General features: G+C 44.4%; 2 protein-coding genes and 1 non-coding gene across 4 annotated transcripts; 1 reads left to right on the top strand and 2 right to left on the bottom strand.

Moving 5' to 3' along the window:
- Window positions 1-13,061: 13,061 nt before the first annotated feature.
- On the bottom strand, window positions 13,062-16,441 carry LOC100280353 (Lipid phosphate phosphatase 2). 2 transcript variants are annotated; one of them, XM_035959553.1, is made up of 9 exons: window positions 16,374-16,441; window positions 15,949-16,222; window positions 15,616-15,860; window positions 15,407-15,494; window positions 15,220-15,329; window positions 14,852-14,945; window positions 14,526-14,714; window positions 14,386-14,445; window positions 13,062-13,547 (listed from the first exon to the last, which is right to left on the bottom strand). In XM_035959553.1, exons 3-9 carry the CDS (start codon window positions 15,844-15,846, stop codon window positions 13,345-13,347), a joined length of 975 nt encoding a protein of 324 aa, XP_035815446.1. In that variant the 5' UTR covers window positions 15,847-15,860; window positions 15,949-16,222; window positions 16,374-16,441; the 3' UTR covers window positions 13,062-13,344. The 2 variants fall into 2 exon arrangements, with proteins under 2 accessions (XP_035815446.1, NP_001146751.1); NM_001153279.1 differs by having other exon boundaries at window positions 13,080-13,547; window positions 15,616-16,222; window positions 16,374-16,383.
- Window positions 16,442-19,833: 3,392 nt separating this feature from the next.
- LOC103630690 (E3 ubiquitin-protein ligase Arkadia) lies at window positions 19,834-23,446 on the top strand. Its single transcript, XM_008651744.3, has 5 exons — window positions 19,834-20,549; window positions 20,811-20,984; window positions 22,682-22,774; window positions 22,852-23,001; window positions 23,109-23,446. Exons 1-5 carry the CDS (start codon window positions 19,974-19,976, stop codon window positions 23,238-23,240), a joined length of 1,125 nt encoding a protein of 374 aa, XP_008649966.1. The 5' UTR covers window positions 19,834-19,973; the 3' UTR covers window positions 23,241-23,446.
- Window positions 23,447-23,927: 481 nt separating this feature from the next.
- On the bottom strand, window positions 23,928-24,048 carry LOC111589589 (U5 spliceosomal RNA). The gene has a single exon (XR_004850954.1). It is a non-coding gene; the product is annotated as a U5 spliceosomal RNA (small nuclear RNA).
- Window positions 24,049-25,639: the final 1,591 nt, after the last annotated feature.

The raw sequence follows: 25,639 nt of genomic DNA on the forward strand, positions 1-25,639 counted from the left end.
CAAGTGCCACAAAAGAGAGAGCAAGCAATTGAGAGCTACTCAATTGAGTTTAGCCCTAGCGCCTTGTGAGATTCATTGAGAGATAGTGTGTGCTACATCTTTGTGTTCATTTGCGCGTGGAGTTTTTGACTCCCATTCGAACTTCCTCCAAAGTGTTGGAGGCTTGTAAAAGCTAGCAAGAGACACCAAAGATTGTGGTGGTCCTTGTGGGATCGAGAGTGATCCTTGAGAAGAAGAAGAGCTCGCCGATCCTTGTGTGATCAGGAGAGAGAGGGAAAGGGTTGAAAAAGACCCGTCCTTAAGTGGACTCCTCAACGGGGACTAGGCCTTCGAGGGCCGAACCTCGGTAAAACAAATCACCCGTGTTCATTGTGCTTTTGCTTGTGATTTGTTTGCCTTCCCTTACTCTAAGTTCTCTTGCACTATTCTTTGCTCATATCATTTGGTGTTGCTTCAAGTTAAAATCTCATTTAAGTGAAGCAACACTCCGCAAGAAAAGAACTTGAGTTAGTGCTCTTTTTCATCTAAGCTTTCTTGCTTTGTTATCATAGAATTATTAGTTGCATTGATTTATCACTTCCGCATTATTTGAAAGCTATACTCTTTACTAGCAAGAACTTAGTTTTTATACTCCGATAATTGTTCATCTTGTTCTAACCACTAATCAAAGGATCTAGTTGGGGGATAAAGTTTTAATTTTCAGGTTTCGCCTATCCACCCCCCCCTCTAGGCGACTTTCAATTGGTATCAGAGGTAGGCACTTCATCTTGAGTCTAACAACTCGAAGTGATGGCTCGTAGAAGATCCCAAAAGAACAAGAAGACCCAGGAGAACCCAACTCGGAAGGAGGTAACTCTTGAGATTTTATTTGATGATTGTTCTAACTATGATTCATGGTCATCTAGTGTGATAAATGCTTTTAGAACCATAGATCCTCGATTAGAACAAATTATAGACAAGAGTATTTTTCCCTCTAATTTCAATGGAAAAATTAATTCCGAGGAGGATCAAAGATGTTATCGCTTAAACTATCTAGCTTTTGACATCTTAACTAATTCTCTTAGCAAAGAAGATTATCATGCCTTCATATCAAACTATGACGAATCCGTCCATGATGCGCATGATATTTGGACTAGAATTAGAAGCAAATTTGATGAGTCCAAACATGATAGTTCATTTTGTGTCTCTACTTCCTTTGGTATTTGTGATACTAACCCTTGCAAGGAAGAAGAAGAGAATGAACGATGGAGACCAAACGATGAATCCATCTCTCCAAAAGGTTTGTCTTCCCATTTCGATTCCCACATGTGTTGTGTGGCTAATGAAAATGATAGCGGAAGCACAAATGAGGATGAGGAGGAAGAAAGAAGCTTTGTGCATCTCTACGCTCGCCTAAGCCAAGAAGATAAGGCGGTCATGCTCAAACTTCTAGAAAGAGCGAGAGAGCAAAGCGAAGCTCGTCAAAGGCTAGAAGATATTCTCTCCATAAAGATGCAACACTTTGACGAGTTGACTAAAGAACATGAGGAGCTAAAGTGCTCTCATGTTGATTTGGTCCAAAGGTATGAAACTATTTCAATTGAGCAAGATAACGCTTCACATTGTATCGCTCAATTAGTAAATAGGAATACCTTGCTCAAGGACCAAGTAGAAAAGCTAAAAGTTGAAAATCTAGCTTTTCAAGATAAATATGATATGCTTCTATGTTCTCATGAAAATCTTATGGATAATCATATCATATTAAACATTGCTCATGAGGTTGTGATAGAGAACTTAAAATCCCAACAACCTCATTCGTGCACATGTATTCAAATTGATACTATATTACCATGTGCTAATGCTTGTTGTTTGTCAACAAGCAAATCTTCCTTTGAGCTAGAATTTGCAGGAACAAATGATGATTCATATCAAAAGCTCAAAGAAGAAAATGAGAGGCTAAGGAAGAGCTTGACACAACTAAAAGGGAAATGCATTGCCCAACCTTCTCAAGATAACCGTGATCACATGGTGAAGAAGCTTGAGACGGGAAAAACCGCGGCATGCACTACATCCCTTGAAGAAAATGTCAAGGATTTGAGGATTGCCATGAGGAGGAAACAAAAGATGAAATTCAACACCTCCTCCAAAAGCCTCAACCACGCCTCCACAAAAGGTAACATCCAAGCTAATGATCAAGCCACACTTCACATTAAGAGGTGTAGTGAATGCTTTGAAGTGGGGCACTTGATTAGGTCATGTCCCTATATTAATGGCTTGATTATTAACAAGGATGATAGACTTTGTTTTAAATGCTCCAAGAAGGGACACTTACTTAGATCTTGTCCCCATTTAAAACAAAGAGGCATAGGGTTAGAAAAGAAAATTTTTACTAACCATGTAGCAAGCAACAAACAAGGAAAGAAGAAATCTTCAAAACTTGGAAAACGCCTATGCTACACATGCCGAAAGAAGGGACATCAATGCAAAGATTGTCCCATTGGTAAAAATCCCACTTCTAACTTGTCATTTGATTCATATATAACTAGGCAACCCAAGATTGCAACTTGTGCTAGAAAGGTAACGAGTTTACCAAGCGCTAGCACAGAGGACACTTGGGTTCCTAGATCTTTGTTTACTAACCTTAATGGACCCATCAAGCGATGGGTACCAAAATGTGCTTGACAAGATTTGTAGGAGAAGGAGATGGTATGAACCCTTGGGGTGCTTGAGGGAGTTAATTCAATTCTTATCAACTCAAGCTATCAATCTTCAAATGATCTACATATTTAAGATTGACCCAAGGTCACTTCAATTTATTGTATTCAAAACTCATATCATCTCGGGAAGATATTAATGTTGTAGGAAATAAAGAATCATCATCAAAGCCTACAACATGGAGGAAAGTCAAGGGATGGTAACATTTATATTCTTAAGTGCAATTATCTTAATTTGTCATGTGCCTTGTGTAGTCACATAGAAATAGAAAGCACTTAAGCATATGTTTTAAAGTTATGTCATCATTCTTTGAAGAAATTCCTCTCATATGGTAGATTGTGTATCTATCAATTCTATATTATGACAATCTACATGCTCTAAATTGTTGCAATTTTTCATGGCATGTTTTTACATTAATTATTATTGCCATGTTCTAGATATAGAGAGATATTTCATGTTCTTAAAAGAATAAGGTGTCATGTAAGAAATTCAAATACTTAGGACACTTATAAAAGGAAAAATTCTCTCTATAGCTAGAAAAGTAAGACTAATGTTTTTATCTAAGTAATTTAAGTAGTCTCACTTGTAGAGATAAATTTCTCTATGGAAATGCGTAATCCATCATGACAAGGAAAATCAATCCAATAATTTAGGTTGTATGTTTTATTGCTTAAATTGGATATGATTCTTCTACATTTATCGCTCTCCATGTTATGAATTAGATTTATTCCCTTAAGTCTCAAGAATTTAACCATGCTTGTTTTATGAGTTAAAACTAGGCATACTTCATGGAATAATCTAGTTCATATTATAAAATTTCCATGCCAATAGTAATTCACTTTTCATTCTTTATCAAAATGATTACTAAATGGAAACTAGTGCTTGTGTTGCTAACGTATCTCTTGAGCTTACTTATAAATATGCATAGAAGGGAAAGTACACAAGCCTCATGGGTTGATCTTCACCCAAAAGAAGAAAGGTAAAAGCGAAGGTATGGGAACTCATCTTCTTAATTAAGTTTAGTTCCCATCTCAATGGGTATTTAATCTAAATTATCATATTCTACCCTTGTGAGGAATAGATTCGCTATTGGACCGAAATTAACTAAGTGTGCATTCAAATATCATTTTCTTAATGCTCATGTCCATTAGAATCTATTTAATGCCTTTGCGATATTTATATATATGTTATCATATTGATTTGCTTCCAAGTGATGATTAACTAACTTCAATATGATAAAGTAAAATCTCCAATGATTATTAAAATGCTTAAAAGGTGCTCACTCATTTTTCTCAAATGAAATGCACTAATGTTAAGGATTTTACTTCATGTCTGTGTGACTTGTGGATGATGAATTTTGTATGCTAATTATCTAAAGTAATCATTCTTCACCATATACTCCCTTGCGCTATTAACATGTCTCTTGAGTATTTTCAATAAGTTTGGAAGGAAAAAGAGACAAATATAAAGGGAGGACTCTCAAATGAAAAAGAAAGAACATCAAGGACAACAACACCTACTTGGACAATAAGGTTTTCACAACAATCAATGGTGTGGTTGTAAGCATTCTAAATCCTTTTTCATTATGAGGTTACCAGGCTTAAGTTATTTGTTGCAAAATTTATGAGCCTTGATCAAAATGTATAATGCTTCCCCCTTTATGTCCTTAAAGATGAATGCATTGAAATCAATTCTCTCAATTACTTGATGCATATCTTTAGGGGGAGTCCATTATTATATTTTGATTATGTTGAGACTATTGCTTTATCTTAAGTAATTTCATATAGTCTCTTGCATGAGAATAATGTTTCTCATATAGTATGCTACTTCACATCAATCAAACTTGTTAAAGTAATATCACTTTTATCAAGGATTATTGCTTTCATTTTTAAAAGTAGCATGCTTATTGGATTCTCCTATTTTTAAGCTTGATTGAAAATTTAATGCCTTTGTTGTTTTCTTGATCGCATATTGGTTGATCATTGAACAACTTCGATTATCACTTATGTTTCTTAGTGCCTCATGTAATTTCAATTTGATCTCAATTGGTAATTTTAATTGACATCTATCTTGATTTGCACTAAGGAAAAAGGAGAATTCATGATTCATTTATGCAACTTGTGATCCATTTGATATATGCTAACAATAACTTGAAAAAGATCACTAGTTGTAGAACTCTCTCTTGTGCAAAGTATTTCCATATATTGTCATTGAGTATAGGTCTTAAGCAACTAAGACTAAGGACAAAGCACAATGAAGAGAGCGTCTCTATGAGAAGGTAAAAAAAAAGGGTAAAATCACTTCCTTTCATTTAAACTTGTACCTAAATCTGCCTCTTATAAGCATTCTTTGCATATCTTATATATAAGGAAGAGAAAGCATGTCCTTTGCATTTATCCCTGCTTCATACCTAGTTTAACCTCTTAAAATTTCACTCATGCATTATTGCATCTTTGCTAAAACTAGATGAAGTGATTCTATTGTCAAAGAGCTTAAAGCTTAACCTTGTAACGAGGATAAGCTACCTTTGTTCCAAAGGTGGATGATCCTTAAGTCTCTTTGAAATCCTTAAAGGAAAATGCTTAAAATGTTTGCAACATGCTTTCATAAGTGCATAAACTGTCTTGAGCATCACTCATATACTATGACACAATGCACTTCACTTTCTCTATGATATAGACTTGTTCTCATTAACCTAATTATGTGCACTTGGCATTTAAGGCCAAAATATGTATTCCTCTCAAGGCACATATTTAGGGGGAGAAATCTATATTATATAGAACTATGATCATGCTTAATTGACATATCTCTTGATCATATCTCTTTCATTTTGGTACAAATGCATATATCCTATTATTCCCGTACCATGACTACGACTAATATGTTTCCAAGTATATTACTATGCTAAGTCATAGATTGAAAGGGAAATGGAGTCTTCGGCGAAAACAAAGGCTTCCACTCCGTAAATCATACTTCGCCATCACTCCAAGCAACTCTCTATTCTTTGGGGGAGAAATGAGCATCAAAGAAAAGGACTTCATCCTTGGGGGAGAGAGTAAAAGCTCAAAAGCAAAAGGACCGGACTTCGTCTTTGGTATAATCTTAACTCATTCATTTATGACCAAAGAGGAAGAAAAATGAGCATCAAAGACCGGAGGGCTCTAATGATTCCGTTTTTGGCGATTCATGCCAAAAAGGGGGAGAAATGAGCCCAAAGCAAAAGGACCGCACCACCACCACCAAATTCAAAAACTTAGTGCTTTCCAAAAGTATTTATCATTTGGTATCCTATTGTGTTCAAAAGGGGGAGAAAGTAGTATTTCAAAAATGGTATATCAAAACCCTCTTGAACACTAAGAGGTGGATCTCTTTTAGGGGGAGTTTTATTAAGTCAAAAGAAAAGCATTTGAAACAGGGGGAGACAATTTCAAATCTTGAAAATGCTTTGCAAACTCTTATTCATTTACCTTTGACTATTTGCAAAAGAACTTTGAAAAGGATTTACAAAAGAATTTGCAAAAAACAAAACTCATGGTGCAAACGTGGTCCAAAATGCTAAATAAAGAAAGAAACATTCCTTGCATATCTTGTAAGTAGTCATATTGGCTTAATTCCAAGTAACCTTTACACTTACATTATGCAAACTAGTTCAATTATGCACTTCTCTATTTGCTTTGGTTTGTGTTGGCATCAATCACCAAAAAGGGGGAGATTGAAAGGGAATTAGGCTTACACCTAGTTCCTAAATAATTTTGGTGGTTGAATTGCTCAACACAAATCTTTGGACTAACTAGTTTGCCCAAGTGTATAGATTATACAGGTGTACAAGGTTCACACTCAGCCAATAAAAAGACCAAGTTTTGGATTCAATAAAGGAGCAAAGGGGCAACCGAAGGCACCCCTGGTCTGGCGCACCGGACTGTCCGGTGTGCCACCGGACAGTGAACAGTACCTGTCCGGTGCACCAGGGGACTCAGACTCAAACTCTTCACCCTCGGGATTTCTCGGAAGCCGGCGCGCTATAATTCACCGGACTGTCCGGTGTGCACCGGACATGTCCGGTGCTCCAAGGAAACGCGGTCTCCGGAACTCGCCAGCCTCGGGTTCGCGTGGTAGCCACTCCGCTAAAATTCACCGGACTGTCCGGTGTACACCGGACTGTCCGGTGTGCCAGCGGAGCAACGGTCATCTTCGCGCCAACGGTCGACTCTGACAATAAACAGTGCAGAACAGTACACGCGGCAGAAGTCAGAGCAGAGGATCAGAGAGGCACCGGACTGTCCGGTGTGCACCGGACTGTCCGGTGCCACATGAGGACAAAGCCTCCAACGGTCGACCAGCTCCAATCTCAACGGATAGGATGACGTGGTTGGGGCACCGGACATGTCCGGTGTGCACCGGACTGTCCGGTGCGCCCATCGCCAGCAGACTTCATCAACGGCTAGTTTTTGGATGGTGGCTATAAATACCACCCCAACCGGCCACTTCAAGGTGTGGGAGTCCAAGCAACATTCCAAGTCATCTAGTTGACATACTCAAGCCCTCCCAACCACCTATATTCATTGATCCATCCTATACACAAGATTTAGTCCACTACAACCAACACAAGTGCCACAAAAGAGAGAGCAAGCAATTGAGAGCTACTCAATTGAGTTTAGCCCTAGCGCCTTGTGAGATTCATTGAGAGATAGTGTGTGCTACATCTTTGTGTTCATTTGCGCGTGGAGTTTTTGACTCCCATTCGAACTTCCTCCAAAGTGTTGGAGGCTTGTAAAAGCTAGCAAGAGACACCAAAGATTGTGGTGGTCCTTGTGGGATCGAGAGTGATCCTTGAGAAGAAGAAGAGCTCGCCGATCCTTGTGTGATCAGGAGAGAGAGGGAAAGGGTTGAAAAAGACCCGTCCTTAAGTGGACTCCTCAACGGGGACTAGGCCTTCGAGGGTCGAACCTCGGTAAAACAAATCACCCGTGTTCATTGTGCTTTTGCTTGTGATTTGTTTGCCTTCCCTTACTCTAAGTTCTCTTGCACTATTCTTTGCTCATATCATTTGGTGTTGCTTCAAGTTAAAATCTCATTTAAGTGAAGCAACACTCCGCAAGAAAAGAACTTGAGTTAGTGCTCTTTTTCATCTAAGCTTTCTTGCTTTGTTATCATAGAATTATTAGTTGTATTGATTTATCACTTCCGCATTATTTGAAAGCTATACTCTTTACTAGCAAGAACTTAGTTTTTATACTCCGATAATTGTTCATCTTGTTCTAACCACTAATCAAAGGATCTAGTTGGGGGATAAAGTTTTAATTTTCAGGTTTCGCCTATCCACCCCCCCCCCCTCTAGGCGACTTTCATCAAGAATGGTCGACTGTCTACCCGGATTCCCACGCTAAGACAATGTCGCGAGACATCTCCGATCATGTTCCTTGTTTGGTTTCCTTTAAGTCTAAAATTCCTAAACCTAAGTTATTTCGGTTTGAGAACTTCTGGCTTGAATTGGATGGTTTCATGAACCTTTTTCAAACTACATGGAATGGGATTCCTAGCATTCCCGACAAGGCTAAGAACCTGACTGCCAAGTTCAAGTATGTAAGGAAAGTTCTGAAAGACTGACAGAGATCGCTGCCAAAAATTGATATAACGGTGAAGAACATCAAGTTGCTAATTGAGCTTATTGACAACATGGAAGAGCACCGGGATCTATCTATTGAGGAATGGAATTTCAGGGAAATTCTGCAACAAAAGGTGGCAGATTTGCTTAATATTCAGAAAATATATTGGAAGCAGCGTGCGGCTATTAGGTGGGTTACTGATGGAGACATTTGCTCTCGCTTCTTCCACGCCCATGCCACCATTAAGCACAGGAAAAATTCAATCCATACTTTGACTGATGACAATGGGATCATGTTCCTTGAGTATGAACATAAGTCTGATCTTCTCTGGGAGGCTTTCAAATGCAGACTGGGTTCGTCTGACTTTTCAGACATTGGTTTTGATCTCTCAGAACTTTTAACCAGCAATGGGCAACTTCAGGGGTTAGATTCTCCGTTTTCTAAACTGGAAATCGATAGTATTATAAAACTCTTACCTTCAGATAAATCCCCGGGCCCAGATGGTTTCAATACAAATTTTATCAAGAAGTGCTGGCATGTCATTGCCTCAGATTTCTATGATCTGTGTGATAAATTCTATCATGGTCAGGTCTGCCTTAGAAGTATCAACGGGTCCTTCATTGTTTTGATACCGAAGATAGAGAGCCCTTAGAAGGTGGGGGATTACAGGCCAATTTCTCTCCTAAACAATAGTATGAAAATCTTAACGAAGTTGTTGGCAAACCGTCTGCAACCGTTCATGCCCCGGTTAATTCACAAGAATTAGTATGGTTTCATCAAGGGGAGGTCTATTCAAGACTGCTTGGCCTGGGCCTTTGAATACATTCACTTATGTCACTCCTCAAAAAAAGAGATCATTGTGCTCAAGCTGGACTTCGAAAAAGCCTTTGACACGGTTGAGCATGAGTTGATTATCCAGGTTCTGATCCACAAAGGCTTCGGTCCTAAGTGGATCAACTGGATTCGGAGCATCCTTCACTCTGGCACGTCTTCGGTGTTACTTAATGGAGTTCCTGGTAAGCCCTTTCATTGCAGGAGAGGTGTTAGGCAGGGTGATCCCCTTTCGCCTCTGTTGTTTGTCCTGGCAGCTGACCTTCTTCAGAGCATCATCAATAAAGCTAGGCTGCGGAATCTTCTTAAGCTCCCTTTACCGGATATTGGTGACCAGGATTTCCGGATTGTTCAGTATGCAGACGACACTCTTTTGATTTTAGAAGCATGCCCTAAGCAACTTTTCTTCCTCAAGGCAATCCTCAACTCTTTTGCTTCTGCCACTGGCCTGAAGGTTAACTATAATAAATCAAATATGTTCCCTATAAATGTGTCCCCTGATAAAATGGTGATCCTGTCCCATACCTTCAATTCCAGATTGGCGAGATGCCATTCACCTATCTTGGCTTGCCTCTGGGCCTTGCGAGACCCAGAAAGGAACACTATCTCCCTCTTATTCAAAGGATTCAGAAGAGGCTGTCCTGCTCCGCAAACTTTTTGTCTCAGGCTGGGCGCTTGGAAATGGTAAATTCAGTCTTCTCAGCCCTACCAATGTTCTTTATGTGCACGCTCAAGATTCCTAAAACCATCATTAAGGAAATTGACATTTTCAGAAAGCACTGTCTGTGGAGAGGAAATGACATCAACTCCAAGAAGCCACCTCTGATTGCTTGGAATTCGGTTACTCAGAGGAAAGTGAATGGTGGGCTGGGGGTTCTTCGATTAGAATCGCAGAATGAGGCTCTTCTAATCAAATTCTTGCATAAATTTTTCAATCACAGTGACTTACCTTGGGTGCATCTTATCTGGAATAATTACTATTTACTCTGTGGTCTCCCTGGCCATAGAAGCGTCGGCTCTTTCTGGTGGAAGAGCATAGTCAAGCTTCTTCCAAACTTCAAAGGACTGGCTATTCCCGCTATTGGTAATGGCAGATCAATTTCGTTCTGGGATGATCAGTGGAGTCAGAGCATCCCGAGTCAGAGCATCCCGAGGCATAATTTTCTAGAGCTATTCTCCTTTGTCAAAAACACAAAATTGACTATTAAAGAGGCCAAGGAGCAGGAGCAGTTTGATGGTTTTTTCATTTGCCTATCTCTGAACAAGCGTATGATCAATTTCTGGTGTTGAAGGGATCTTGGGAGCAAATTGTTCTGAATGACGCTCACGACCGTTGGAGGTACATTTGGGGGTCGGACAAATTCTCATCCCAAAAAGCTTACAGATTTTCCATGGGCCGGATGCAGATTAACCCTATCTACAGACTAGTTTGGAAAAGCAAATGTCAGCCTAAGCATAGAGTCTTCTACTGGTTGTGGCTCAAAAATAGGCTAAATACCAGAAATATGCTGAGAAGGAGAAACATGGAGCTGGACTCTTATTCTTGTGAAAACTGCCTTTGGCAAAGAGAGGAGACCCTCTATCATCTATTCCTCAGATGCAACTTCGCGAAAGCGTGCTGGAACTCAATTGGCATAACTCCGCCCAGAATTTCTAATACTGAGGAGGCATCAGCGAACCTTAATCACCAGCTTAACGTTACCTTCTCTATGGAGATTATTATTCTCATGACTTGGAGCATCTGGAAAAACCGAAACGAGTGGTTGTTTTCAAACAAAGATCCCTCAGTGCATCGCTGTACGCAGGAATTTCGCAAAGAAATGCGACTGATCATTCACAGAGCGCGGGGGAAAGTTGACACCTCTATCCCGAATTGGCTGAGTCTGTGGCAGACATAGGAATAGTGCTCTCTTATTCTTTTCTTTTTATTGTTTGTAAAAGGACTAAGTTCTAACCTTTTCTTTTCGCTTTTTAATAAAATTCCCAGTATGGGTCTCCCCCTCCTGATTCTTCAAAAAAAAAGGAGGGAGACTGACTGACGGGGAGGACGACTTGGGTGGGAGAGGATGGTGAGCAAGTAGTAGGTACGCAGGGGCGGACCCGAGTAAGGTCGAGTGAGATCTCCTATTCAGTTCAATTTAGATGTCCCTACTGTGGACTGTTATTTTGGTGCTTATCTTTACAAGTATATCCTTAGTTATATTGTATCCTTATTCCGCCCCCGTAGGTACGTGTGCTTATCTTCGTATCTCTGCCGGGCGGTGCATGCGTAAATGTATATATACTTATACTGATGGTGTCATTGTATTACGATTACGACCCTGGGCGCGTGCGGTTGAGCGCTAGTTTTCCACTGGCGTTCAAACGGCACCCGTCGACGGCAGAAGCATCGATCGCGCGCCAGCTGGTCACCGCTCGCCCAGACAAAGGTCGTTGCACGTCGGACGGAAGTTTCTAGCCTAGCTTGGGGGCAAAGAAAGGTAGTAACAGTCAAGTCGCCGTGTGTCAGGCTCAGCTGGATGCGTGCGTCGTGCGTGTGGTGGACGGATTATGGATCCGTTGTTCAAGCCTATCGCTGTGTTCAAACATCTGCTGTGGATTGCTACTGTTTGAACAGTCTAGAGCCACAGAACAGGAACAGTGCGTGTGTGTGTCGTGTGTGCCTTTCTCCGCAGTCTGGTGATCTATACGTCTCCATGGACGGGCCATGCCATGCATGATGACTTTACACGTACGGTATACACACCACGCATAACACAAGCACAGCGATCCCAAGAATAAAACCGTGCACCAGGTACACGACGAATAGTAATAGAGCATGCATGCATGCCTGCCAGGGTTTCTGTATATGTTTCGGTGAATTTATCGCTGCTGCTGACCATGCATGCACGCCGGTGCTGGAAACGTGCATCACGTGACTGAATGTCTGGATCGCTTAGCAGACAGATGGCGGGGAGGACTGCTGGTCTGCTGCTGGTGGTGCTGGACTGGATAGCTAGCTAGCTAGGGAAAGGGAATGACGATTCCTCCCAGGAAAACCAGCTGGCGGTAGGAAATCACGTGGAACAAGCTAGCTAGTGAGTATAGATGGCCATTTGGCACTAATACGATGGGCCAGCCCAGGCACGGCACGAAAAAGCACGGTCCAGGCACGACCCGGTCCGGTTAGTATAGTGCCAGTGCCTGGCACGGCACGGCTATAGTGCCGTGTCTGGGCCACTATCTCGACCCGTAGTGCTGGCACGGGCACGACACGGTTACATTTTTTATTTTAAAAATTATAGTTTACATATATTAAATATAAGAATTCAACATATAACACAATAAAACTGCAGCTGCACTGGTTAGATGGATGCGTTTAAGCCTCTTATGCACTAGGTTGTGGGTTCGAGCCCCCACAACTACATATTTTTTGCTAAATTCTACAATATACTCAGATGGGCCATAATGCCACCGGGCCGGCCCGGCACGACTAACAGGCTCACGGGCCATGCCTGGGCCGCGGTAGCGGCACGCCGGCCCATCTGGGCACGGCACGGTTCGTAGCCGGGCCTGGCGGGCCGTGCCGACCACGAGCCGTGCCGGCCCGTTTGGCCATCTATGCTAGTGAGCACAGAAGCGACATGCGACTACATGATATCATCAGTATATGCCAATGCCATCTGTATGCCGCGGCGCGCCCAGTACTAGAGGCTGCTGTGCCTTACTGTGATGTGAGCGACCGATCGAAACGCCCGCGCCGGCCAGCATGCGACTGGACCATGCATGAGGAAAATATGCAGGACGTCACTTCCTCCTTGATGTACTTACTCTCTGCTGACTGCTGCAGTGCTGCTCCTAGGTGAGATCGATCGATGGATCGATGCGTGCTCGTCCACGACACGCGCGTACATGGAATCTGGACCCGGCGGGGCACGCACGCACGCATGCTTCCGTTGTACAGTGCGTGCTAATCATCATCGTACTGCATCAAACATATGAAACATGCATGGTTCACCTACCTACCTATACCTCTAATTTACAGCAGGACCGACACAACAAACAGCACCTTACTATTAGATAGACCATCACATCTATCAACCAAGCGAGCAAAAAGAAGAGAGAGAAAAAAGAAAAAGAAAGGAATGAAGGAAACGAAGCGACTTTGAAGACTGAAGCTGCAGCTAGCGCGCGCTGTTCGTAACGGGCGGCATGCATGCAGCGTTCTGATCCATCACCGGGCACCGCGTCCTTCCTCCATCTCCTCCATGGGACCTAACGACGATGCTTCCTGGCTCGCGGTCGCGGTGCTCATCTCCACTGCCACGTGGCCTCTGCTGGACAGGCGTCGGTGGTGGTTGGAGCTCGCTGTTGACTGCGCTTGGCCCTCGCGCTCAGGGTTGAGAATGTGCTCGGAGTACGCATGGGGCCAGAATCCTGCGGCACCGCGGGTAAAGACATCGATCCGCCCAACAGTTAAACTCGAGAAACGTTTTGCTCAAGCCCCCCCCCCCCCCCCCCCCCCCCCCCCCCCGCGCTACACGCCTGAGCTGCATTGAGTTAACAGAATGGGGCAAGATGGAATGAAAAGGAGATAGAGAAGTGGAAGTTCATCTACGTTCTTAAGTGAATTTCGGTGGATTGAATAGCAACATAATTAAGAAAAGCAATAACATTTGTGAGATCTGCAGGTTGTACTTGCACATTGTGCAAATCCCTTAAGATGAGCTGAAACTCACACTCCACTCACTTGCATCCCTTTGATTCATCGATTGGATAAGATTGGAGAGTATCCCGTGCATTTTTTCATCGTTGTTCTTGCACATTGTGGTACTAAGTGAGCGTGTGTTGGCTGATGGAGATCTTGTTACTCTTAGCGATTGACACCACTAAGTCGTCCTGGTGATTGGAGGTATCGTTGAGCGACTTTAGTGATTGTTGCTGGCTTTGATCGAAGCAATTGTAAGGGCCTCTTATGCTCCTCCCCACGGGGGATCACAGATAGAAACTCTTATGGCACCCTTGGTAGGTCAAGCTTGCCTTGCTTCTTAGCTCACGAACCATCAAGTGAGGACCCGCCACAATAAAGATTAATACTTATATTATCAGTGATTGTTAGAGTCCACCGTATTGTTGGCTAGATCTATATGTGTCTTTGTGATGTTTTTGGGATTTGTTTACTTTTTTGCGTCATGTGTCGGATTGCATCCTAATCCTCTGATTAGTAGTACGTAAAAGATGGTTAGCAACTGCACATGCAAATGATGGCGCGTACCTTGTTCACCAGATGGCGGTGGGAAAAACTGAAGGTAGCAGAAAGACGCAACCACCAACCCTGCAGCAGGGAACTAAGCCTGTAAGCAGATGGAGTGCAGGTGAGGCAGTTGAAACTTGAAGTATCAGGGAAGTGCCTACCAAGAATCCCACCGGCAAACACGTCCTGCCAGTGGTGCCAGTAGTCGTCCACCCGCGACACCGCCACCATGGCCGCGAGCAGCAGCGGCAGGAGCACGACGCAGAGCTTGGCCACGTGGCCGCGCCGGTCGAACGCCTTGACCTTGCCCGCCAGGTACCACGACAGGAAGCCTAGGCCAGCGAAGGACCCTGGAATGTCGGTCGGGCATCAAGGAAAGGGATGTTCAGTATCAGTCAGCAGAGTGCTGAACGTCTGCATCGATGGTGTGCAGCATAGCAAATAGGTCTCAGAGCTGCAGGTGGTCAGGTCTGGTCTGGTCACTCACACGAAGAATGGCCGCTTGGGAAGCTCTTGTGCCCTTCTTTGATCACGCTCGCGACGCCGTCGCACAGGACTCCTCTTGTGATGTTGTCGTACTTCTGCAATGGAGCGAACGTCGGGTGATGTGGTGATAAACTGATAGCCAAGAGTAATTTAGGGGGTGTTTAGTTTTAGACACTAATTTTTAGTCCCTCCAATTTATTCTATTTTAGTCACTAAATTGTCAAATATAGAAACTAAAATAGAGTTATAGTTTCCATATTTTGCAATTTATAGACTAAAGTAGAATAAAATGGAGGGACTAAAAATTAGTCCCTAGTAACCAAACACTACCTTAGAGCAAATTAAAGCAGCACGGAAGACGGAACTCACCGGCACTCCGTCAGGGAAGCAGCGCCAGAAGAAGTTGGGGCGCGGCCGGCCAACGCCGTCCTTGATGGCGTCGGTGAGGACGCCGGTGATGAGCACGGAGAAGAGAAGGCCTGCTCACGCATGAACCGAACCCACAAGTGTCAGAAGAGCCTGAAGAACAGCTGGAACTAACAAACAGGAAGCTTGCCTAGAATGGCGTGGTGCATGTCGTACACGTTCCTCCGCTTCAGGTATAACCCGACGAACACGACGATCGGGCCGATCACCGCGTACACCTGCGCGATTCAATTCCAAAGCAGCCATCTTTCAGTAACCCACCGCCATCGATTTATCTCTTCTGTCGTCGCAGGGACTGGTCTGAAGGCTGTGTGCGTGCGCGTGTATGCGTGCATGTACCGGCACGGCCCAGACGGGCACGGTGTTGCTCTTCAGCGGGTACCGGAGGTCCGCGAGCATGTCCTCGCCGACGAAGCGGTGGAACGGCTCGACGAGGTTGAGCCCGACGTCGGCGGCGGCGATGAGCAGCAGCACGGCCCAGTCCAGCCGGTGCAGCCTCGCGACCTTGCCCCCGTGGGTCTTCAGGTACGGGTGCGGAGGCCCCAGGCGGATGGCCGGCGCCGCCGGCATCTCCTCCGGCTGGTCTGCCATGGCGGTACAAGGAGGGAATGGTGAGCGATCGCATCGAGGCGGTTGGAAGAAATCAATGCTGGCTGGCACTTCTACTCCCACATGGCAGCTGCAGCGGCCGGTTAGGAGAGGGAGCAGCGGCTTGCTGGTGCGGCTGCAGGTTGCAACCGCCGTGATCCGGACACCTCAAGCTGAGCGGAGAGAGACGGACGACGCGGGTGGAAGTGGAAACTGAACGCGCGGTACCGGTAGTCCGGTACGCACAGAGGAGAGGCGTTTGCGCGTTGCCGTGTTGCGTCCAGCAGCTGGAGAGGTCAACGGCCTCGGCTGTCCGCGACGAGACGACCTCCTCGCCACCTGCTGCCCTGCACGACAGCTGAGATGAACACACCGATTAAACGACGGCGGCAGTACATATAATAATGCGCATTTCGCTGTATCTTTGAGAGGAAATTGGTGGCCAAACCAGCCACCAGAGCAGGTTGAAAAATTAAGGGGACAGACGAGAAGGCTGGATGGATGCTGACCTGGGGATGGTAGTAGTTGGTTTGGTTGCCTCAGGATAAGCAAACCATGAACCAAGAAGAAGAGATCCAAGATCATTCGCGTCTCTGTTGGGCATAAATGAACATACAGACGGCTGTCGGCCTCCCTGACTCTTCGTGGGGGCTAAAGCATGTGGAGACGACTGGATCGTGGTACTGCATTGACCTTGACCGACTCCACGGTCGGCTACGAGAACAAACAGCATTCGGAGAACCTGAAAGGACGGCACGGGTTTGGTCAGCTGACGCCCTCTCATGTGAAAACTGGATCGTGTGATCTGATTGCAAAGTGATCGGAAGGCAATGGCCGCTGCTTGCTCGATCGGTCAGCGGCCGGCCGGCCGCCCCCTCGAGCTTCTCGTCCCGTTGGGCGCTGGCCACCTCCGTGAACCGGCGGACGCTGGGATCCGGCCTCCTCCGACAGTCCTCTCGCTGCCGAAACAGCTGACGGAGTACAGCAAAAGACCCGTCCCTCTCCTCGATCTCCTCCGTGCCATGCCGTGCCGTGCCGTGCCCGTCGTCCACACTCTTCGCCGCGATTGGTTCCGGAAACGGGCGTCGGTTTGAAACGTGGGGGCAATGGAATGGCGCTGCTTTCACTTTCAGATGTGTTCCTCTGACTCCTCCCAAGATGGCACCGTTGTGTGATAAAAACAGTTACAGAGGCTGACATTCCTGTCAGGACACCTGCAGCCAATTGATTGAGCTGCCGTGCTGCCTGGCCTGCCCATGGACCTTCTATCCGCGCGGTGGTTGCCCGTCTACTCGACTCTGATCCTTATCCGCCGTGAGCTTTTAAATTCTCAACGACATCTCCTAAATTTCATCATTTAAAGATGGTTTGGGAACCCAATTTTTCTATTAGATTTACATTTTTCCAAGAGAAATTAGTTCAGTTTCCTTTAAAAAATAGAATCTATTGGGAAAAAAATTGTGTTCCCAAACTAACCCTTAAATTAATATTTTTAGTCTTTTACAACATCCTCTAAAAAAATCGTTCTCTAAATTTTCTCTAGTTCCAGCAACATCGTCTAAATTAGATCCTCTATATCTTATACTCCATTGTTTCCAACCATGTTAACAAAAAAATAATTTCCAACATACAGTATATATCGCTATTTGATTGGTTGGAAGACAACATATCCTTGTACTGTAGCTTCACGGGACATAGCACATCTGCACATGAACCAAAACTGACACTATAGCATGGCGGGAGCCGGGAGGAAGGCCAGCCAATCACCGAACGGGCAAGAGTGTTGGCGCCACCTTTGGAGACAAAAAGGAAACCGAGATATGTTAAGAGGGTGTTTGGTTTCGAGGGACTAATTTTTAGTCCCTCCATTTTATATCATTTTAGTACCTACATTACCAAATACAGAAACTAAAACTCTATTTTAGTTTCCATATTTAGCAATTTAGAACTAAAATAGAATAAAAATGAAAGGACTAAAGATTAGTCCCTAAAACCAAACACCCCCTAAATCTAAGGTAGCGGACGGTTTACCGGACATGCTTGGGAGAGTCTAAAGGTCCATGTTTTTTTTCTCGGAGAGTAAACTATGCGCTGTTGTTTGTGTGAGACAATTGGGCAATTAAAAGAATAAATTAATCTCTAAAACAACTGTTAAATAAACTAGGTGCCGTTTGGTTTACATATTGGTAACGTAATGGGTAACTGATAACGTTAAATCATGTTTGTTTAAGTTCAATCGTAATCGATATCACACTACAAATAGATAACACCTTATTTAAATTTGTTACCGCCGGTATTCGAGTGTGAATCGTTACCATTACCATTTACATTATATTTCGTAAACCAAATGGCACCTAAGATCGTAGAAAACCGTAGTGCGGGTCAACTGGATGAGCAGTTGTGTCATAACTGTTCAAATACCTTATTTCGCCCTAACCGTGCGGTTTCTTCGTTAGAACGAGGTTTCAGGGCACTCCTCTTTCCACGCACTATTGTCACGCCGGTATCATGGATAGAGAGAGCCTGAATTCTCTCAGCAGCAAGGAATAGAGAGCTAGTTCATCTTATTTAGGAGGATATTTTCCTGATCTGTAGTGTAGTCGAGTGGACTCAAAATAGCTTTCCATCATCCCACCATGTAGGAGTGGTTGTTTGAGATTCATTCTAAATGTTATTACATTATAAATGACCCTTAGCCCATAAACTCTAACAATCCTGCATCAGTTCTCAAACTCAACAATTAATCGTCTCTAGAAAATATCCTTCAATACCATTTGATATACCGATTTTATGACAAAGATCGTGAAGTTGAACATCCATCTAAACAAAAAAAAAATTATGACAACTCTCAATTACTCAATGGACTACGGCTTAAATTGACAATTTTGCATGAACTGGTTCAGTTCTCACAGATAATTGTCGTCTAAAAACCTGATTCACTCTAGCTTATATATTACTTCATCCGTTCTTTTTTATTTATCATATTTTAGTTAAAAAAATAAACTAGCCGTCAATGTTTGAACGGAGGTAGTAGTTTTCAGCATGGCGAAGTTATACCTATGCACCATCTGACCATCGCGACGCCAGATTTAAAGACCAAGAAAACTAATGTCCCTCAATGACGAGAAAGGAGAAACAGAGATCTCTTTTATCTTGGTCAGATGGAGAACGTTTCTTTAATTTATATGCGAGTGATCTTAAGATAATCTTCTCTGCTATGGACTAAAACTTCTTCCCATACAATTAGGGATAGCAGCGGGTCGGGTAAAGTGCGGGTAAGCCATTTACCCGCTCGCCAATATATCCGCGCCTCTAGTGCTTATCCGTGCCCACGAGAGCTTGCGGGTAAAATTTTCGACTCGTGCCCGTACCCGCAGAATATCCGCGGATATCGGGCAACCTGTTACCCGCTAGAAAATACCATACGAGTATGTGGTCATGTTTATTTGACCAAGAACATCAACAACTTGACAGACATAATATAATGGCAAGGAACATAGTTCAAACTGGGCGCCAGAAAATACCATACTGAGGGATTTAGGGATTGAGGAATCGAGGGCGGCTGGGTTGTGGCATGTGGGCCAGTGATATGGGGATATTTTAACGGGTAATACCCGCGGGCGAATCTTTATATCCGTCAATTACCTGCGGGTGAGAAGTGTTGCCCGTATCCTTACCCGTAGGCGAGATTTCTTACCCATATCCATGCCCATCGGGTACGAAACCCGCGGATACCCGTGCCCGCGAGCAGAATTGTCATCCCTACATATAATCGTAGAGAAGATATTTTTATAAATTTATTATCGCAAGATAAACGTGTGTTTGGCCATCAAGCCTGACGTGTAATTCTTCTTGATTGACGGTCAGCCGGTCTGTCCGATCGACGGCGGCCGTGGGGATCGGACGGTTGCGGACGGCCTTGACGCTTCGAACGCGCGTGCTTGATCAACTGCTCCCTCCCAGGTCACCCACTTTACTTTCTCTTCAGTTCAACTTCCGACTTTCCGAGTCGTCACCTCACCTACCGGCTACCGAGGAAGCAGAAGCGCACGAGCGAGACGCAGCCACCGCCCGGGAGGAGGAGGAAGCCAAGAGCAATCGGACTTTGAATGGCTCGCGACGGCGGCAGCAGAGGGTCACCGGGGGCGGAGCGGCGGCGGGTGGCGCTGCGTGCCCTCCTCGCGTCGGGTGGCGCGGAGGCGGAGGCCGCGAGGACGTCGAGCAAGGGCCTGCTACGCGGCCTTCGGTGCACGTCCGCGGCCGCATCGCAGGCTATCGCGCCGGAGATCCCGCGGCCTCCGGCGGACTGGCGCGGACTCGGTTGCGCCGCGGCGGCCCAGGCGCACGCGCCGGCTGCCGCGGTGGAAGCGGCCCGGCCCACGGCGGACTGGCGCAGGCTTGGGTGCGCGGCTGGAGCGGCACCGGCGGTCCAGGCTCAAGCGCCCCGGCGTTCCGAGGAGTGGCGCGTGAGGCGGCGGAGGAACGAGAGGGAGAGGCGGAAGGCGAGGGCTGGCGGCGTCAGTGGTGGTGGTGGGGCCAGTGCCGGGATGGGCGTCGGCGGGGACGTCTGGTGCACGCCGGGCATACCGTTCGCCGCCGAGGCCTCTTCGGTGGACTGCGTGGTGGCGCCGCACCATACGGTGGCCGCGCGCCGCCGCGCCGAGGCCGACAGGCCGCGGAGAGAGGTACGCCTTAGCCTTACCGCTGCCTTTGCTCGTTGAGGATTCGGTCCTGGATGCAGGATTATGCATCTGTTCCTACTGAAACCCTTCATAGTTTGCTAGCATTACTTGTCTGCCCAGTTTGAGCCACGTTTGATGGATGACTCACATGCTCACAAGTCATTCCTATCTCCCTGTAATGTAATTTCGTAGCTGCTTCCGCCATTAATCCATTCAAATTCCTACCGCGTGCTGCCTAACTGACCACTGATTCCTCGCTGACAGAGGCCTGGCGCACCTCCGGCCAGGAGGGTCACCATGCGGGAGCACATGTCCTCGTCCCCTCTGAGTTCACCGCCGCACCATGTCATGCCGTTCGTTGATGTCGACCGTGCACCTTCCGGACGCATCCGACATGTGAGTGGCCGCCGGCACTCCCACGCACGGGTTGAGGAAGAGGTACGATAGAGTCACGCAGCATGCCAACATCTGCTTGGTTCAGCTCATTTTGTCGTGTACTTGCCTAGTTGGATATGCATTTGTCAGGAATTTACTCTGGAATCTATAAATTCACAGTGAGTTTATGTGATCAGAGCCTTTAAATAAAACCTTATTATTTGGTCCTTGCTTGCATTAGGATTTAGGACCCCTTTTATAATTGTACTAGGTGACTTTCGGTTGTGCTTCTACTTCATTTGTTAGTTGAATATGTCACATGATATCATCCTTTTCAGATATGGGGTGTCAACTAACATGGACTTTCAGTTAGACATCCAATAGCTAAGTACAGGCTGCGCCTTAATTGGGAAGTGTTTGCTACCCCATGCTATCTACTCCACTCTACTTGATGGTAATGTACCCATTGAGGACGCGGCCACAGATATGAGGGGTTCACATGACGGCAGGTGATACCGTGATAGCAGAACATGTGGCTCAGTAATACTCCATATGTCTCAAATTATAATTCGTTTGATTTTTTTGTGCCAAGATTGACCGTCTCGTCTTTTTTTTTTGCGAAAAAATAAAAATTCAAAGACATATTCAAAGTTTATTATATGCTAAACAATATCACAGTAAAAATTGACAATAATTATGATTTTTTTAATAAGACGAGTCGGTCAAACTTAGGGTAAAAAATTCAAACAAGTTATAAATTGTAGTGGGGGTGGGGTGGGGTGGGGGGGACTTTGAGTGTAGATGCAGAGAAGCCTCCCCTTTCTGGTTACATGCATCAAAGCTGAATCATTGTGCTGAGCTGAACAACCATGTTGCTGATCTTTCGGTCAACTGCCATGTTGCTGAAATGATGTTTGTTTGGCTGTTTACCATGCTTTTTTCTGGAATGAGCCAGTGGTAATGGATTGTACACATGGCTGCTGACCAATGATTAAAATCAGGAGTTGTGTTCAAGTAGATTCTTATAGCAGCAATTGGTTTTAATTACACATGGCTGCTGACCAATGATTAAAATCAGGAGTTGTGTTCAAGTAGATTCTATAGCAGCAATTGGTTTTAATTACCTCTATAAGATGGTGTTCTTTGGTACTCCTTTCCGTTCCAAATTGTAAGTCATTTCAAATTTCTTAGAGAGTTAAAATATCTTAAGTTTGACTAAAATTATAGAGAGAATTACAAATATTTATGACATCAAATAGATACACTAAAAATATAATTAATGGAGAATCTAATGATACTTATTTTCTATCATTTATATATTTATTTTTTATTATATAAATTCAGTCAAACTTGAGATGTTTTGAGTCTCCAAAAAAAGTTGAGATAGTTTATAAGTTGGAACAAAATGGAGTATTACATTATAGAGTGTGAACTGACATTCCTTTTGTCAGTGAAAGGCACTCTTTGGTATTATTACATTATACTGTTGCAATTTGCAATTATTGGCTGAAGTACTTAGGTGTTCAGATAAAGGAGTTAACAGTACTGTTTAGTCTGTAGCCTTGTGTACCCATTCTATCGTAACAGGTTGACACCTGGGTGTTCATGTTCTTCCAAGTACACATACCTCAGTCATCCATGTGACCATGTGCATTGTAGATCTTGGAGTATTTTTTTAAGGGAGATCTCTGATGATGTACTTAAGCAGCACTTTTTTCAGGTGCTGTGTTTTCCTCATTACTTTTTTTGAGCTTACGCAGATGATGTTCCAGACAAGGATGTTATTGGGAAGAATGGGTATTTATGATCAGTATCAGGATTGGCGCCTCGATGTCGACAACATGACATATGAGGTACCCTCCCACTGAATAGCAATAGCACGTAGTAAAATAAAACAGAAAAGATTTTACCTCACCATTTCATATCGCAGGAGTTGCTCGATCTTGAGGACCGGATTGGATATGTAAGTACAGGGCTTCGTGAGGACGAGATCATTCAAAGCCTTAGGATGGTAAAGTACTCCGCGTTCAACCCCAGACATTTTTCTACGGAAATGGACAGGAGATGTAGCATCTGTCAAGTATGTCCCTTCTCTTTCTCCTTCCCACTCACAGGCCTCACTTCATGCACTTCTGCTCGGCACCTGATACACATGTGACATGTATCGGTTCCATTTCCTTTTTCCAGGAAGAGTTCGAAGTACACGAGGAAACTGGGAAGCTGAGCTGTGGCCACAGCTATCACGTGCACTGCATAAAGCAGTGGCTTTCTCGGAAGAACGCTTGTCCGGTTTGCAAGACCACTGTCTCGAAGACCTGAAGTCCCTATTCTTTCTAGTGTCTGAACCACACTTTCATTAAGTATAATCCAATTGAAATGCAAAAGATTAGTTCTATTGTTGCTGTACAGTCCAGCAGCCGTCTGCACGCACGCTTGTTGAGTACAGTATCTAGTACACGCACGCTTGCTGTACACACATGATCCTAGTATTTATTTGCATATGGAACTTACAATTTTTTTCACCATGGCCTACTGAGTACAGTATCTAGTACTGGCTGCCTTACTCAACGCATGACAGTCGGACTTACTGCATGAGTTCTTCCATGTGTTTGTTGTATTACTGAACGCATGGCAGTCGGACTTGGCCCAAAGCAGTCCAGCTTGCATTGGTGGTTCAATGGACAGCATATATTCACGCCAGTTGCCTGCGTCATACGGCATCAATATAGCTCGTCATATGGGGACCCGTGCCTTCTACAAATAAATACCGTGCACAACCAGTGAATTTTACCTTGCTGTTGGCGACTGCAACACACTTGGCTGCCCGCTCTGCTCCTGATTGTAGTAGGAAAATGAAGGACAACAGACAGTTATATCCGGACATACAAAATGACAGGTTTACTAAATCAACAAATTTAAGAGCATTTTCGGCATTTTAAATAATATATATTGATAATAATTCCATAATCTTTAATCTGTAAGAGAATTTGAATTTGATTTGTTGGGAGACCTCCTTAAATAGGTGATCACCCTATAAAAATTAGCGTATGCTGCTAATTGTGGCGATCACACGGTATTCTTTAGTAAAAGGCGAAAGAATAGTTCGCTTTGTGACCACCACGCAGCTGCGTGGTTTGTATCGTTGGCATTGGCCTCTCACTTATAGAAGAACAGATAGCTCCATCCCTAGCCGCTGCACCATATGGCGCTAATTCATCATCATCAGCTCTCTAACCCTGCTTTCCCCTAGCTGTCCAGCGGTCCCGAGGTGGGCCGTGGTACAGCCATCCTTGGCCCGGCCCGCCAAGATCCGGCTCGCCAATGGTTTTACAGGTCAAGAAACGTTTTGCATGATTGAGCACTGGGCTTGAGCTTGCTGGGCGCTTCGCGTTTTTTTTTTCTAAAAAAATTTGAATTCAATTCCTTTTTTCTGCAAAATAAAAAATAAAAAACATCTTCCCTGCGAAATACTTGCATATCTTACTCGTATTGACATAGTGACATCATGGCGATATCGAAGTGGACATGCAGAATTACCTTACCGTCGCTTTGGAGACAAAAAGATTATATGAAAATCATATAGCTCAACGAGATCTACAATTTCATAAAATTTATTGGTTTTCGTTTCGAGTCATGCCAACGATTTTAAACTTATATTGGTTATTTCGGCACCAGTATAACTTCGAATACCCTGCGTTGTAGAAGCAAATGAGAACAAGAGAAACCTGCCGAACACGGGCTATAAAACCACAAAACCACGCAGCGGCAGACAGCGAGCTGGAGGAGCGGACGCTGGCCGCGGCAGCTCGCGATCGCAGGCGTCAGGCAGGAATGGAGTGTTGACGCAAAAGTGTGCTTCTTTCAAGTTTCAACATCTACCAGGCAGGCAAATAAAAATGAAGTGGCATTTCAATGCACCAGATTGCGTTCGGGGCTGAACCTACAGCCATCAGCCATGAACACCTATCTGATGGCATTTAGGATATATTTGGAAACACCTAATTTTTAATAAATCGGTTTATAGAAATTGAGGTGGTTCAAAACATAACCGTTTATGGCTCGGTTTATGGCTCGGTTAATATTCCACCCCTTCAACATCTTCTGAAGACACTTTGTTTTTTCTTTCCAAATCTCAATACTCTTTTACCTTTAACAGACAGAGCCCAATTATTTTCAACCAAACTCCTAAAATCAGGTCTAAGCCTCCAACATAACTCATATCTAAAATCTCTCATAGAAGGGGGAGTAAAATCAGTTTTGAGACATAAAGGCACATGATCAGAAAAGGATCTACTAAGACCAGAAACATTCACATTATTTGTCACACCCGGCTTTAAGGGACAAAGCCAGGTGCATCTCATACATGCGCCAAGAAGACAACATATACAATAACAGAGTGTATAGAGATAAATGTCACAATAATCAGAGTATTTAATACATAGCGGAAGTCTTACAAAATAAAAGGTAAATATAACACGAACTAAGGATCGTCCTTGGCGCAGAAGTCAACTGGGAGACGACGACCTAGACCTCTCACGAACACAGCGCAACATCCACCATGCGCCATCCAGTGATACCTGCTCTTGACCTGGGGGGGTGTGAGACAGCAAGGGTGAGCTCACACATGTTCATCGCTCAACAAGTTGTGGGGAATAATGTGGCATGAACTCGCCAAAGGTGGAAGATCATGAAGTGTAAGGCTTATCAACAATAGGGGT

Source organism: Zea mays, chromosome 6 (assembly GCF_902167145.1).
Source record: "Zea mays cultivar B73 chromosome 6, Zm-B73-REFERENCE-NAM-5.0, whole genome shotgun sequence".
NCBI lineage: Eukaryota > Viridiplantae > Streptophyta > Magnoliopsida > Poales > Poaceae > Zea > Zea mays.